Source organism: Cardiocondyla obscurior, linkage group LG18 (genome assembly GCF_019399895.1).
Source record: "Cardiocondyla obscurior isolate alpha-2009 linkage group LG18, Cobs3.1, whole genome shotgun sequence".
In the NCBI taxonomy this organism is placed as follows: Eukaryota; Metazoa; Arthropoda; class Insecta; order Hymenoptera; family Formicidae; genus Cardiocondyla; species Cardiocondyla obscurior.
The window spans coordinates 34452-49065 of record NC_091881.1 but is presented as its reverse complement, the minus strand read 5'-3'; the positions used below and the strand labels follow the sequence as shown (position 1 = coordinate 49065).

The window sequence follows — 14614 nt, the reverse complement described above, 5'->3', positions numbered from 1 at the left end:
AAAAAGTGACTTACGAAAATGGCACCATCTATATTCTATTCAACGGGTTCCCTCCATACTTGGTGCCATTTTCGTAAGTCACTTTTTGTTTATGGAGTCGAGTCTTCTTTCCTTTACTCCATGTTTAAACCGTTCTTCTCTTTATGCGGATCTCGTTTTACAGTTTCCGAGTGTTAAATAATTAAAGTTTTCTATTTTTCTTTTGAACGGATTCTAATTAAAACTGCCAAAAGTTCCATCAGCACTATCAGCAGTCAAAAGTCCAGACTTATATAGTCATAACGTAAGTTATGTTTGTGAATATAAAATTTTGAAATTGATTAGCATCGAGCAACATGAAAGTTGTTTAATGAACGTAAAATAAGTTTAAATTGAATCTGGTTATTATTTGTAAAATTGCAATACTTTTGACTTTTCTAGAGATTAGAAAAAAATTGATTAACTGCGCTCGAGCTAAAGTGTAATATTTTCTATCGAGAATGTGATTTATTTGATCATTTTCAGTTTTTACAATTTTTTAAGGTCCAGATTTATAATTTTGTTTTTTTAGATTGTTAAACTTTGTCTTGTTTCATTAACTGCATTTACTTTATCGTCAAATAAAATGCCAGTAGAACAAGTTCAGTATTCCGAAAAGTACAATGATGATAAATATGAATATCGGTAAGTATTGGCTGTTAATGTGTTATCTCCTCTGCATATTAATATACACATTAATATAACATTGATTTTGTTAACTACAATGTAAACTAGCTATAAAATTAAGCTATAATAGTTAATTATAATTAATTTGCCTATAGACATGTGATACTGCCAATTGACTTAGCTAAACATGTTCCAAAGACTCATCTTATGACAGAAACTGAATGGAGAAATTTGGGAGTTCAACAGAGTCCTGGATGGGTTCATTATATGATGCATGGCCCAGGTATATCTTGATATATAAAATTATTAAGAAATATTTATATGTGAATCATGAATAGCATTGATTATATATAAATAATTTTTTTTAGAGCCACATATCTTATTATTTCGCAGAATGAGACCTGAAGTTGCAGCAGCACCTAAGTGTCCTTCTCTTTTACAGAGAGAACAACCTATTTATTCCATTTGAATTTAGTGTAATAATTGAGCATGAGATTATATAAATACATATATATAAGATGTAAGTTTATATCAGATTATATTTTACTACATTTTTAAGTGTTTATTAACAAAAGGAATTATTGTTACAATATAACAAAGTAAGATATGTTTTATTATTCTTATTTGGTACTTAAAATATTTTAATTTTGGAAGAACTTTAGTACACAAGAAAAATAGTTAATTAAAAATAAAAAAAAGTTTAAGGAGAAGAAAGTTTAATTATACATATATAAATTAGTTTTGTTTCTAAAAGTTTAATAATATAGATGTGGAAATCTTGACAATTAAATTTTAATCTATACTTTTTTTGCTCCCTAGGTCTATTGTTTATATTGTATATCCATGTGGCACGCAACGAATAATTACAAGTTTAGCTAAAGTTTTTGTACGTAGATAAATACATTGGAATATTTTTTCTAACGAAAATTGTATCACGCATTTTTCCAATTATAATATTGGTCGATACATATTTCTGTAACATACAGTATATTAAATTTTAAAATGTTATAAAATAACATTTATCTGGTTATCTTAATATATATTATCTTTATCAATTTTAAGTAATACGTAAGTTTTCATAATTTAATTTTATAAAAATTATAAAAAGAAACTATGTTACGATTATTTTTATTCGTAATTTCGTGTTTTTAAATCTAATCGTTTTACATATGATTACAGCGTCAAAAGAAAGAATAAAAAAAAGTAAAAAGAATTCCAGGTGTATAATTGTTCAAAGCTTGAAGAACTGTTTTCTCAGTGGAAAGGTAATACAAAGAATCGGTCAATATGCAGATCGCGTGCGTTTCGCTAAATGACACAAATAATCGGGCAAGGACGATAGCGATGAATTGATAGGAAGCATTCACGAAAGCATGCGAGCCATTTAATGGCTTTTCCGTTAGCAATCAGAGATGCAACGTGCGGTGGTAGGTTGGTAAAGAATAAGAATTGTCGTTATTCTCCTATCTTATTATCCCTTTCTCTAACTTCCTTATCGATTATTTCTTAATATTGTGAGTAGGGAGACAGTACAAAAAGTATGAAAAAGTTTTCGTTGTATAAGTTATGAATTTAAGACGCCAGGCAGCTACCCGAATGGAACAATAGCCGTTATACATTTTGTCGTAGTCTGGTGGCTCATTGACATCTATGTTGGGATCTCAGTCTTAAATTTAATTAGAAAATAACAAATGGAATATTAATAATCAAACCGAATTTTTTTTTGTAATTCTCACTTATGTATAAGTGATATTACAGTAAGTATATTTATTGCTTATTGTGTTTTTCGTTAAAATGTAAATTAAAATAGAAAGCAATCTATTTTTTCGCGAAAAACAACATTTTTTATTCTAATTTTTCAATTAGTTAATTTTCTATATTCTAATATTAAAATATATTTTTTAGGTATCGAGATAATATGGTACATCAGTCGAAAGGACAATCAATAGTACGAGCAAGACGGGATTCTATTCTTGTGCGAAACGCGCTTTTAGTAAATGAAGCAACTGTTCATGTGAAAAATGGAAGTTATCACAAAGCCTTATTTCTGTACAATCAAGTAAGTTTCAATTTTATTGTTAAAAAGTTAATTATACACAACAAGCTTATTATTAAAATGCATTATTATGTCATATAAAAATTGATAAATTTGTCTGACAAATAAAAGAGCAGCAGTTGTATGTAAGAAATTCAAATCTTTATAATGAAATGTATAGATATATTTGTGAAAACTTTATTAAACAAATGAAAGCACTGATAAAAGATACATTAGCTTTAAAAAAGGAAATCGTGTGATTTATTGTCAAGATGAATTAATGAGGTATGCTGTTAAATTCTGACAATTTTATCTCGAAACTGTTCTTATTCCTTTGATGGGAAAGTTGATATTTACTGTATTTGTCTTATGCCGGCGTTGTTACTCGTTTCTAAGGAAACGAGCCACCTTTTGAGGTGTCGACAACCACACGTATCTTGGCACCTAGGCAAAGATCACCTGCTCGCGATTCCTACGTGAGAAATTTTGTGATCTTTGTAGTTACGTGCAGAGTACTTATGTATGAAGGAAGAAACGAGAATATTTTGTAAAGCTGAGACCTATATATTTTACTTGCTGTAATATAATATTATAACATAATTCGATAAAAATATTGTTAAAATGAACGAGACTCTGAAGTTGAGCGACGAACCACAAATTGCCGCCGAGGACGCAAATTCTGCGAACAACGATGCGGTCGAGCATCACGTTATGGACATCTTGAATCCTAGCTTGCATCACCATGATTTAATACAGAGCTATGTGCATGTGGACGTCGGCTCTGATTCAAAGCAGGATCCCGAGAAATTTGAAGAGCCGAGCAAAGAAGGGCACTCCGATAACTATTCAAGAATAGTAAGTAATAGCAATGCTCGTTACCCTCGGGACAAAGAGAAAAAGAGTGGCGATAAGAAGGGAAAGAGCAAATCCGACGCCGCTATTGAGTCGGAGATGAAAATACAGAAATCGAGGAAAAAATGACGCCAGCGTGATAGCGACGCTCGTCGACAGGAAGAGGTGTACACCGACAAAGATCGGGCCGCTGCCGTGAACATGGGTACCACGGATATAAAACAGTCTCTAAAAATGAAACAGCGTCAGGATCGCAGCAAGAGTCTGCAGATTCCTGAAGAAACCGAGCCTGGAACACTGTTGACGCTTGGGCTACGCGAGATGCGCTTTGGCGACGTTAATGTCGCTATCAATTGCATCAATAAGGTTCCTACTCGTTTGGCTCGTTAATTCTTTCCAGGCAAATCGATAGAAGTAATTTGTGTTTTCCGTGCTTGGCCGTGCTTGCGAGCCTGACTAAATGTGATTTAATGAGCAAATCACTAAATTATACAACTCGATAAATATTTTGTCAGACTGTATGAAAGATTTAATGGACATAATAATTGCAGAGATTGTTATTATTAACTTTGAAAAAAAAAATGTTTTTTTTTATTATTACTATTTTTATTCGAATAATTTTATCAAAGTTTTAATTGTTATTACTACAGATATATTAACATGAAACAATTTTTGTTACAGGCACTGGAGCTAAATCCGAATGATAAAAACGCCTTGATAGCACGAAGCAAATGTCATCTTTTACTGGGTGATCCGCAAAAGGCCTTAGACGACGCTGAAGCAGCATTGCAATTAAATCCTAAAGATTCTAGCAAGTCTAAAGCAGTATACTGCAAAGCAGAGGCACTTTATCATCTTGGAGACTTTGAAATGAGTTTGGTGTATTATTATCGTGGAATGAGAATTCGTCCAGAATTCGACGAGTTTCGCCTCGGTGTGCAGAAAGCAAAAGATGCGATAGAAAATATATTACGTAAGAATTAATAATACAATAATTTGTAACAGTTTGTAATGTAGAAATTAGTGCTTTTGAACGCAGTCTCGGTAGTCTTTAATTATCTTAATCATATATGGCAATGTAATTTAACATACCTATGCGTGTATATAGAAAGAAATGTGCGCGCGCGTAATAAAGCGTATTTTACAATAGTTATCGACTCTGGTCTTTCGTAATGTATTTGTTGAAATTATTAGCTCAAAAAATAGATCTTCGAGCAATCATATGTAAAATTTAATCAAGTCTTAAATTTCGATATTAGAAAGCAAAAAAATCATGTACATTTTTTTTTTTTTTTTACATGTTCTTTTTATTAATGTTAATAATTAAGATAAAATTATAAATTTAATTTTTTTTAAATACTAAGTTATTTTGACGAAATAATATTTATTTCGTATCAGATAATTGTATAAATAATCATTAATTTATTGCAGATAAAGAGGTGATACTTAGAGACGTGGACTTACCGACCGTGATTATAATATTTTCGTTACCAAAGTAAATGCAGATGTCGCATTGAAACGTGAACAGACAAACCGTCCGGCCACAATTTTACGCAGCACTCAAATCACCAGACAACTAAAATATAAATTTATTTACAGTTTGAAAAAATATTAAATTGTAATTAAAACACTCTACTACACTTAACAAAACCAAATCTAAATCAGAAATTTAACTTGAAAGCCTGAAAATAATTTAATTAACAATATTTCCATTTTTAACCTCAAACACATACCTGTCACTTTTTAAAAGTCTTATAAAAAATAGTTCCCGTTGATGTAGAGCCTTGTAACTCTTTGGACAGCAAGAATAATGTTCAAATTTGATGGAAAATCAAACGGGACAATCGAGGATGCACCAGAACACTTTTTAAAAAATCCTGAAGAACAGCAATATATTCTGTGGCCCTCCAAGCGTTGCAATCACAAGATATCTGAAATATAAAATTATTTACAGTTAAGAGAATAAATTAATTGTAAATAAAACACTCTAATACACTTAAATAAACCGAATTATAGTCTAAAATTTAACTTAAAAGCATGAAAAAAATTTAATTAAATGTAACTTTACTATTAACCTATAACACATACCTGTCACTTTTAAAACACTTATAAAAAATAGTTTCCGTCGATGTATAGCCTTGGAACTTTTTGGGCAGCAAGAGAGAGGTTTAAATTTGATAAAAAATCCAACGGGGCACTCGAGGAATACGCAGAACTATTTTCACAAGCTGTAGAAGAGCAGTGAAACATCTGTGACCCTCGCAAAACACCACTCACCAAGAATCTGGAATATAAAATTTTTCACAGTTAAGAGAATAATTTAATTGTATTTAAAACATTCTAGTACACTTAAATAAACCGAATTTATGTCAGAAATTTAACTAAGAAGCTCCAAAAAAATTTATTTATGAATACCTCAACTCTTAACCTAAAACACATACCTGTCACTTTTAAAACACTTATAAAAAATAGTTCCCGTCCATGTAGAGCCTTGGAATTTTTTGGGCAGCAAAAGAAAGGTTCAAATTTGATAAAAAATCCAACGGGGCACTCGAGGAGAACGCAGAACTATTTTCACAAGCTGTAGAAGTGCAGTGAAACTTTTGTGACCCTCGCAGAACACCAATCACCAAAAAACTGAAATATAAAATTATTTACAGTTAAGAGAATAATTTAATTCCATTTAAAACATTCTAGTACACTTATATAAACCGAATTTATGTCAGAAATTTAACTAAGAAGCTCCAAAAAAATTTATTTATGAATACCTCAATTTTTAACCTAAAACACATACCTGTCACTTTTAAAACACTTATAAAAAATAGTTCCCGTCCATGTAGAGCCTTGGAACTTTTTGGGCAGCAACAGGAAGGTTCAAATTTGATAAAAAATCCAACGGGGCACTCGAGGAAAACGCAGAACTATTTTCACAAGTTGTAGAAGTGCAGTGAAACTTTTGTGACCCTCGCAGAACACCACTCACCTAGAATTTGGAATATAAAATTTTTCACAGTTAAGAGAATAATTTAATTGTATTTAAAACATTCTACTACACTTAAATAAACCAAATTTAGGTCAGAAATTTAACTAAGAAACTCCAAAAAAATTTATTTAAAGATATCTCAACTTTTAACATAAAACACATACCTGTCACTTTTAAAACACTTATAAAAAATAGTTCCCGTCCATGTAGAGCCTTGGAATTTTTGGGCAGCAAAGAGAGGTTCAAATTTGATAAAAAATCCATCGGGGCACTAGAGGAATACGCAGATCTATTTTCACAAGCTGTAGAAGTTCAGTGAAACATCTGTGACCCTCGCAGAACACCACTCACCAAGAATCTGGAATATAAAATTTTTCACAGTTAAGAGAATAATTTAATTCCATTTAAAACATTCTAGTACACTTAAATAAACCGAATTTATGTCAGAAATTTAACTAAGAAGCTCCAAAAAAATTTATTTATGAATACCTCAACTCTTAACCTAAAACACATACCTGTCACTTTTAAAACACTTATAAAAAATAGTTCCCGTCCATGTAGAGCCTTGGAATTTTTTGGGCAGCAAAAGAGAGGTTCAAATTTGATAAAAAATCCATCGGGGCACTCGAGGAGAACGCAGAACTATTTTCACAAGCTGTAGAAGTGCAGTGAAACTTTTGTGACCCTCGCAGAACACCAATCACCAAAAAACTGAAATATAAAATTATTTACAGTTAAGAGAATAATTTAATTCCATTTAAAACATTCTAGTACACTTAAATAAACCGAATTTATGTCAGAAATTTAACTAAGAAGCTCCAAAAAAATTTATTTATGAATACCTCAACTCTTAACCTAAAACACATACCTGTCACTTTTAAAACACTTATAAAAAATAGTTCCCGTCCATGTAGAGCCTTGGAACTTTTTGGGCAGCAACAGGAAGGTTCAAATTTGATAAAAAATCCAACGGGGCACTCGAGGAGAACGCAGAACTATTTTCACAAGCTGTAGAAGTGCAGTGAAACTTTTGTGACCCTCGCAGAACACCAATCACCAAAAAACTGAAATATAAAATTATTTACAGTTAAGAGAATAACTTAATTCCATTTAAAACATTCTACTACACTTAAATAAACCAAATTTAGGTCAGAAATTTAACTAAGAAACTCCAAAAAAATTTATTTAAAGATATCTCAACTTTTAACATAAAACACATACCTGTCACTTTTAAAACACTTATAAAAAATAGTTCCCGTCCATGTAGAGCCTTGGAATTTTTGGGCAGCAAAGAGAGGTTCAAATTTGATAAAAAATCCATCGGGGCACTAGAGGAATACGCAGATCTATTTTCACAAGCTGTAGAAGTTCAGTGAAACATCTGTGACCCTCGCAGAACACCACTCACCAAGAATCTGGAATATAAAATTTTTCACAGTTAAGAGAATAATTTAATTCCATTTAAAACATTCTAGTACACTTAAATAAACCGAATTTATGTCAGAAATTTAACTAAGAAGCTCCAAAAAAATTTATTTATGAATACTTCAATTTTTAACCTAAAACACATACCTGTCACTTTTAAAACACTTATAAAAAATAGTTCCCGTCCATGTAGAGCCTTGGAATTTTTGGGCAGCAAAGAGAGGTTCAAATTTGATAAAAAATCCATCGGGGCACTAGAGGAATACGCAGAACTATTTTCACAAGCTGTAGAAGTGCAGTGAAACATCTGTGACCCTCGCAGAACACCACTCACCAAGAATCTGGAATATAAAATTTTTCACAGTTAAGAGAATAATTTAATTGTATTTAAAACATTCTAGTACACTTAAATAAACCGAATTTATGTCAGAAATTTAACTAAGAAGCTCCAAAAAAATTTATTTATGAATACCTCAATTTTTAACCTAAAACACATACCTGTCACTTTTAAAACACTTATAAAAAATAGTTCCCGTCCATGTAGAGCCTTGGAACTTTTTGGGCAGCAACAGGAAGGTTCAAATTTGATAAAAAATCCAACGGGGCACTCGAGGAGAACGCAGAACTATTTTCACAAGCTGTAGAAGTGCAGTGAAACTTTTGTGACCCTCGCAGAACACCAATCACCAAAAAACTGAAATATAAAATTATTTACAGTTAAGAGAATAATTTAATTCCATTTAAAACATTCTACTACACTTAAATAAACCAAATTTAGGTCAGAAATTTAACTAAGAAACTCCAAAAAAATTTATTTAAAGATATCTCAACTTTTAACATAAAACACATACCTGTCACTTTTAAAACACTTATAAAAAATAGTTCCCGTCCATGTAGAGCCTTGGAATTTTTGGGCAGCAAAGAGAGGTTCAAATTTGATAAAAATCCATCGGGGCACTAGAGGAATACGCAGATCTATTTTCACAAGCTGTAGAAGTTCAGTGAAACATCTGTGACCCTCGCAGAACACCACTCACCAAGAATCTGGAATATAAAATTTTTCACAGTTAAGAGAATAATTTAATTGTATTTAAAACATTCTAGTACACTTAAATAAACCGAATTTATGTCAGAAATTTAACTAAGAAGCTCCAAAAAAATTTATTTATGAATACTTCAATTTTTAACCTAAAACACATACCTGTCACTTTTAAAACACTTATAAAAAATAGTTCCCGTCCATGTAGAGCCTTGGAATTTTTTGGGCAGCAAAAGAGAGGTTCAAATTTAATGAAAAATCCAACCGGGCACTCGAAAAAAACGCAAAACTATTTTCACAACTTGTTCAAATGCAGTGAAACTTTTGTGACCCTCGCAGAACACCAATCACCAAAAATCTGAAATAAAAAATTATTTACAGTTAACAGAATAATTCAATTGTATTTAGAACACTCTACTACACTTAAATAAACCGAATTTTAGTCTGAACTTTAACTTAGAAGCCTGAACTCACTCTGCAAAGTGTTAGTGCTATCTGGAGTACTACGTAAGTCGAGGATTTTTCTCTTGCACCAGGAATGGTCAGAGGGACTTCTGCGACTTCCCCGGGTCTCCGGACGGTTTCTTTGGTTAGTTTCCGTCGCGAACCTTTCGTCCCCAAAGCGCCAAACCTGTAAATAAAGCAAAAGTATTTTTAAATTAAAACTAAAAATCTCATAAGTGACACATTGAAATTAAAGTTATATTTTGACTATTTTCTCACTTTTTAATTAATTGAGACTCTCGAGCAATCTAAAATCGGTCCCTCACGATAGAAGATGGTACTCTAATTAAATTCTAACGCATGACATACCTGAATTCACTCTGCAAAGTGTTAGTGCTATCTGGAGTACTGGGTAAGTCGAGGAATTTTCTCTTGCACCAGGAATGGTCAGAGAGACTTCTGCGGCTTCCCCGGGTCTCCGGACGGTTTCCTTGGTTAGTTTCCGTCGCGAACCTTTCGTCCCCAAAGCGCCAAACCTGTAAATAAAGCAGAAGTATTTTTAAATTAAAACTAAAAATCTCATAAGTGACACTTTGAGGTTAAAGTTATATTTTGACAATTTTCTCACTTTTTAATTAATTGAGGCTCTCGAGCAATCTAAAATCGGTCCCTCACGATAGAGGAGGGTACTCTAATTAAATTCTAACGCATGACATACCTGAATTCACTCTGCAAAGTGTTAGTGCTATCTGGAGTACTGGGTAAGTCGAAGATTTTTCTCTTGCACCAGGAATGGTCAGAGAGACTTCTGCGGCTTTCCCGGGTCTTCGGACGGTTTTCTTGGTTAGTTTCCGTCGCGAACCTTTCGTCCCCAAAGCGCCAAACCTGTAAATAAAGCAGAAGTATTTTTTAATTAAAACTAAAAATCTCATAAGTGACACTTTGAGGTTAAAGTTATATTTTGCCAATTTTCTCACTTTTTAATTAACTGAGGCTTTCGGGCAATCTAAAATCGGTCCCTCACGATAGAGGAGGGTACTCTAATTAAATTCTAACGCATGACATACCTGAATTCACTCTGCAAAGTGTTAGTGCTATCTGGTGTACTGGGTAAGTCGAGGATTTTTCTCTTGCACCAGGAATGGTCAGAGAGACTTCTGCGGCTTCCCCGGGTCTCCGGACGGTTTCTTTGGTTAGCTGCCGTCACGTACCTTTTGCCTATAAAGTTTAAAGCCTGAAAAACAAATAGAAATATTTGTTTTTCAGGCTTTTAATTTTAATCAATAACACATACCTGTCACTTTTAGAACTTTTATAAAAATTAGTTCCCGTTGATGCACAGTCTTGGCACTTTGTGGGAATTAAAAAGACTGTTTAAATTAGTTAAAAAATCCAACCGGACACTCAAGGAAACAGTTGATCTCCCACAAACGAATAAAATAAGCATAAAATATTTCGCGTAAAATATTCACCAATAGGAACACAGCATTAGTACTGACATTCATGAAACGACTCGATTAATAAAATATTGTAAAAATAATTAATAAATAGCATTAATTGTTGTAAACTAACTTGCAAAATACGATTTAGTATAAAAATTTATAAATAACGCCAAAAACACGTGCAAAATGTCACTTGATTATTTTCAACCAATAGGAACACAGCATTAGTACTGACATTCATGAAACGACTCGATTAATAAAATATTGTAAAAATAATTAATAAATAGCATTAATTGTTGTAAACTAACTTGCAAAATACGATTTAGTATAAAAATTTATAAATTACGCCAAAAACACGTGCAAAATGTCACTTGATTATTTTCAACCAATAGGAACACAGCATTAGTACTGACATTCATGAAACGACTCGATTAATAAAATATTGTAAAAATAATTAATAAATAGCATTAATTGTTGTAAACTAACTTGCAAAATACGATTTAGTATAAAAATTTATAAATTACGCCAAAAACACGTGCAAAATGTCACTCAATAAATTTCAACCAATAGGAACACAGCATTAGTACTGACATTCATGAAACGACATAGGGAAAAAATGGTAGGTGTTGGGGGAAGTTTCCGCGGTCATTCTACCGACGACTTTTGACCGAGCAACAAGGTGACGTATACCTTGCTTGAAGTGACAGTTAGATTTTTGTGTCGGGATCCAAGGTTAATAGAAAGTGTCGTGGACTATCCTGCGAGTGTCTACCGCGGTAGGAATGTTTTATATCGCGGCCTGTTTTATACCGATGCTTTGTGCAGAAATCTAAAATTTAACGAAAAAGTGGTCGCGCGTTTTGAATAACGGTAGAGATAAAAGCGGGATAGTGAATACCCCCGGTGGGGGTAACACAAGGGGTAAAGAATATCCTGCGCGATAGTAGGGAAAGCATTGAAGGTGTTGGGGGAAGTTTTCGCGGTCATTCTACCAACGACTTTTGACCGCGCAACAAGGTGACGTGGACCTCGCTTGAAGTGACAGTTAGATTCTTGTGTCGGGATTCAAGGTTAATAGGAAGTGTCGTGGACTATCCCGCGAGTGTCTACCGCGATAGGAATATTTTATATCGCGGCGCGTTTTATACCGGTGCTTCGTGCAAGTTTTGTGTCGTTTGTTACACCGACCGAAGTATTAAAGTGACAGTTAGACCGCGCTTACGTCTCAGGGTCGTGTTTAAAGATTTAACGGAAGTGTCGTGAATATCCCGCGAGTGATCTAGTGCGCGGAGAACGTTATTTTATCATAAAACAAGAATGCTTTTTCGTAATCGGAATATTGTTTCGCGCTTTCGGGATATAATAATTCGCGTTTCAATTTATTTTTTAATTAATCGTCGTACAGCCAGAGTACGCGTTATCTCTTGCGGAGTGTCGATTTTCTGTCTGGTAAGACGTGCTAATAGTACAGTGACCGGTAATGATGACTTGACTCATTGTGGCAAGGCGGCTAACGCGCGTGAGCTAGTGGAGTGCGTTAGGCCTTACCGCGGATCGTGCGTGAACCTTGGAGTACCGAGAGAAGCGAGAGAACGAGGGTTGGAGGAAGGCATCTTTATGTTCTGTTCTGTTCGCGACCGTAGAGAGAACGCATGAGTGATCGCTAAGAAATCATTATAGGCGCCTCTAATGATTTCTTAGCGATCACTCGTGCGTTCTCTCTCACATGTACGGTCGCGAACAGAACAGAGCATGAAGATGCCTTCCTCCAACTTTTCCCTCGTTTTCTCGTTTCTTTCGGTACTTCAGGACTCACGTACGCGATCCGCGGTAAGGCCTGACGCACTCCACCCTAGCTTACGCGCGTTAGTCGCCGTTGCCGCATTGAGTCATGCTATTATTGCCGGTCACTACTATTACATGCAATTCGGGAAACGGCATTTTTTGCTTGAGAGATTCGCGTTACGCCGGATTGTGCGATGCGTATTTTAGTAGTTTTAAATTTTTATTTAAACAATTTTTTCTTGTTTTATAATAATTTAAGCTATGAGTCATAGTGTAATAAAGTGCGCGATGAATATGAGTCATAGTGTTATGAAGTGCGCGGTGAATATGAGTCATAGTGTAATAAAGTGCGCGGTGAATATTATGTGAGTGAGTGTGAGTGTACAGTGTCGCGTTTTCGTATATAATACGGGGTACCGTGTTTAAGTTATTATAAAACAAGGTCGCTTTTTTCGTGATCGGAATATTGTTTCGCGCTTTCGGGTTATAGTAATTCGCGTTTTCAATTTATTTTTTAATTGATCGTCGTACAGCCCGGAGTATTCGTCGGTCCCTCGCGGAGTGTCGTTTTCTGTTTCGTTAGCCGTGACTGATAGTGCGTGCGCTACTGCACGCAATTCGGGAAATTGGCATCTGCTGCTTGAGAGATTCGCGTTACGCCGGATTGTGCGATGCGTATTTTAGTAGTTTTAAATTCCTATTCGAACAATTTTTCCTTGTTTTATAATAATTTAAACTAGGTATGAGTGATAGTGTAATAAAGTGCGCGGTGAATATGAGTCATAGTGTTATGAAGTGCGCGGTGAATATTATGTGAGTGAGTGTAAATGTGAGTGTACAGTGTCGCGTTTTCGTTTATAATACGGGGTGCCGTGTTTAAGTTATTACAAAACAAGGTCGCTTTTCTCGTAATCGGAATATTGTTTCGCGCTTTCGGCATATAGTAATTCGCGTTTTTAATTTATTTTTTAATGGATCGTCGTACAGCCCGGAGTATTCGTCGGTCCCTCGCGGAGTGTCGTTTTCTGTTTCGTTAGACGTGACTGATAGTGCGTGCGCTACTGCACGCAATTCGGGAAATTGGCATCTGCTGCTTGAGAGATTCGCGTTACGCCGGATTGTGCGACGCGTATTTTAGTAGTTTTAAAGTCCTATTCGAACAATTTTTCCTTGTTTTGTAATAATTTAAACTAGGTATGAGTGATAGTGTAATAAAGTGCGCGATGAATATGAGTCATAGTGTTATGAAGTGCGCGGTGAATATGAGTCATAGTGTAATAAAGTGCGCGGTGAATATTATGTGAGTGAGTGAGTGTGAATGTACAGTGTCGCGTTTTCGTTTATAATACGGGGTGCCGTGTTTTAATAATAATTTAAACTATGAGTGATAATGTAAACTAACGAGTGATAATTTAAATTATGAGTGATAGCGTTAGTGGTTAATGACAGTATTTCGCGAGAGTTTCCAGTGCGCGAAAAGATGACTCGACGACGACGACGACCTCCCATCTGAGAGGAGGAGCAGGCCCGGGGGGCATCCTGCTACGGCGGAGCAACTTTTAGGTAAGCATTAATTTTTTAAATAAAATCTTTATTAAAAGAAAACCTTTATATTTTTATATTAATCTTATTGACTAACTGGCATGTCTACATAATTCTTTTCCTTTTTATGTTACAGTCACCGGCACAACTCACCAACTCCGCCGAAATTTATGCAGATTGGCAAGTCGCATGCTTTTTTTTACAATTTCTATATTTAATAAATTAAATACCTTTAATTAAAATACAGGCGCGCCTGTATACATATATTACATGTATTTTTTGTACTAATATTATATTGCTTTGAAATAAAAGATGTGTAGAATGCATCAAAAATTTTTAACCACACCGGTTGTACTCACAGAAAATATTAAAAGTATATACAACCGACAGTCCGCAGTCTGTTAAAGTGGGACGGAAAATTT

General features: G+C 34.1%; 2 protein-coding genes and 2 long non-coding RNA genes across 6 annotated transcripts; 3 read left to right on the top strand and 1 right to left on the bottom strand.

The window, feature by feature from the left end:
• The first annotated feature begins 97 nt into the window (after window positions 1-97).
• Window positions 98-1706, top strand: LOC139109787 (cyclin-dependent kinases regulatory subunit 1). Its single transcript, XM_070669118.1, has 5 exons — window positions 98-283; window positions 551-663; window positions 801-928; window positions 1014-1165; window positions 1465-1706. Exons 2-4 carry the CDS (start codon window positions 605-607, stop codon window positions 1112-1114), a joined length of 288 nt encoding a protein of 95 aa, XP_070525219.1. The 5' UTR covers window positions 98-283; window positions 551-604; the 3' UTR covers window positions 1115-1165; window positions 1465-1706.
• Window positions 1707-2563: 857 nt separating this feature from the next.
• LOC139109781 (outer dynein arm-docking complex subunit 4-like) lies at window positions 2564-5104 on the top strand. Of its 3 annotated transcripts, none has more exons than XM_070669110.1 (3): window positions 2564-2704; window positions 4214-4505; window positions 4964-5104. In XM_070669110.1, the coding sequence occupies exons 1-3, from the start codon at window positions 2564-2566 to the stop codon at window positions 5029-5031; spliced, it is 501 nt and encodes a 166-aa protein (XP_070525211.1). In that variant the 3' UTR covers window positions 5032-5104. The 3 variants fall into 3 exon arrangements, with proteins under 3 accessions (XP_070525211.1, XP_070525209.1, XP_070525210.1); XM_070669108.1 differs by lacking the exon at window positions 2564-2704 and adding an exon at window positions 3302-3535; XM_070669109.1 differs by lacking the exon at window positions 2564-2704 and adding an exon at window positions 3734-3898.
• LOC139109788 (uncharacterized) lies at window positions 4970-6194 on the bottom strand. The gene is made up of 4 exons (XR_011546894.1): window positions 5974-6194; window positions 5621-5816; window positions 5266-5463; window positions 4970-5108 (listed from the first exon to the last, which is right to left on the bottom strand). It is a non-coding gene; the product is annotated as an uncharacterized lncRNA (long non-coding RNA).
• Window positions 6195-12554: 6360 nt separating this feature from the next.
• On the top strand, window positions 12555-14397 carry LOC139109498 (uncharacterized). Its single transcript, XR_011546840.1, has 2 exons — window positions 12555-14213; window positions 14329-14397. It is a non-coding gene; the product is annotated as an uncharacterized lncRNA (long non-coding RNA).
• The last annotated feature ends 217 nt before the right edge of the window (window positions 14398-14614 follow it).

Coding starts and splice junctions, on each gene's coding strand:
- LOC139109787 (XM_070669118.1), top strand. CDS start 605: ATGCCAGTAGAACAAGTTCAGTATTCCGAAAAGTACAATGATGATAAA. Junction 664..800: donor GATGATAAATATGAATATCG/GTAAGTATTGGC, acceptor ATTTGCCTATAG/ACATGTGATACTGCCAATTG. Junction 929..1,013: donor TTATATGATGCATGGCCCAG/GTATATCTTGAT, acceptor AATTTTTTTTAG/AGCCACATATCTTATTATTT.
- LOC139109781 (XM_070669108.1), top strand. CDS start 3,302: ATGAACGAGACTCTGAAGTTGAGCGACGAACCACAAATTGCCGCCGAG. Junction 3,536..4,213: donor CCGATAACTATTCAAGAATA/GTAAGTAATAGC, acceptor TTTTTGTTACAG/GCACTGGAGCTAAATCCGAA. Junction 4,506..4,963: donor TGCGATAGAAAATATATTAC/GTAAGAATTAAT, acceptor AATTTATTGCAG/ATAAAGAGGTGATACTTAGA.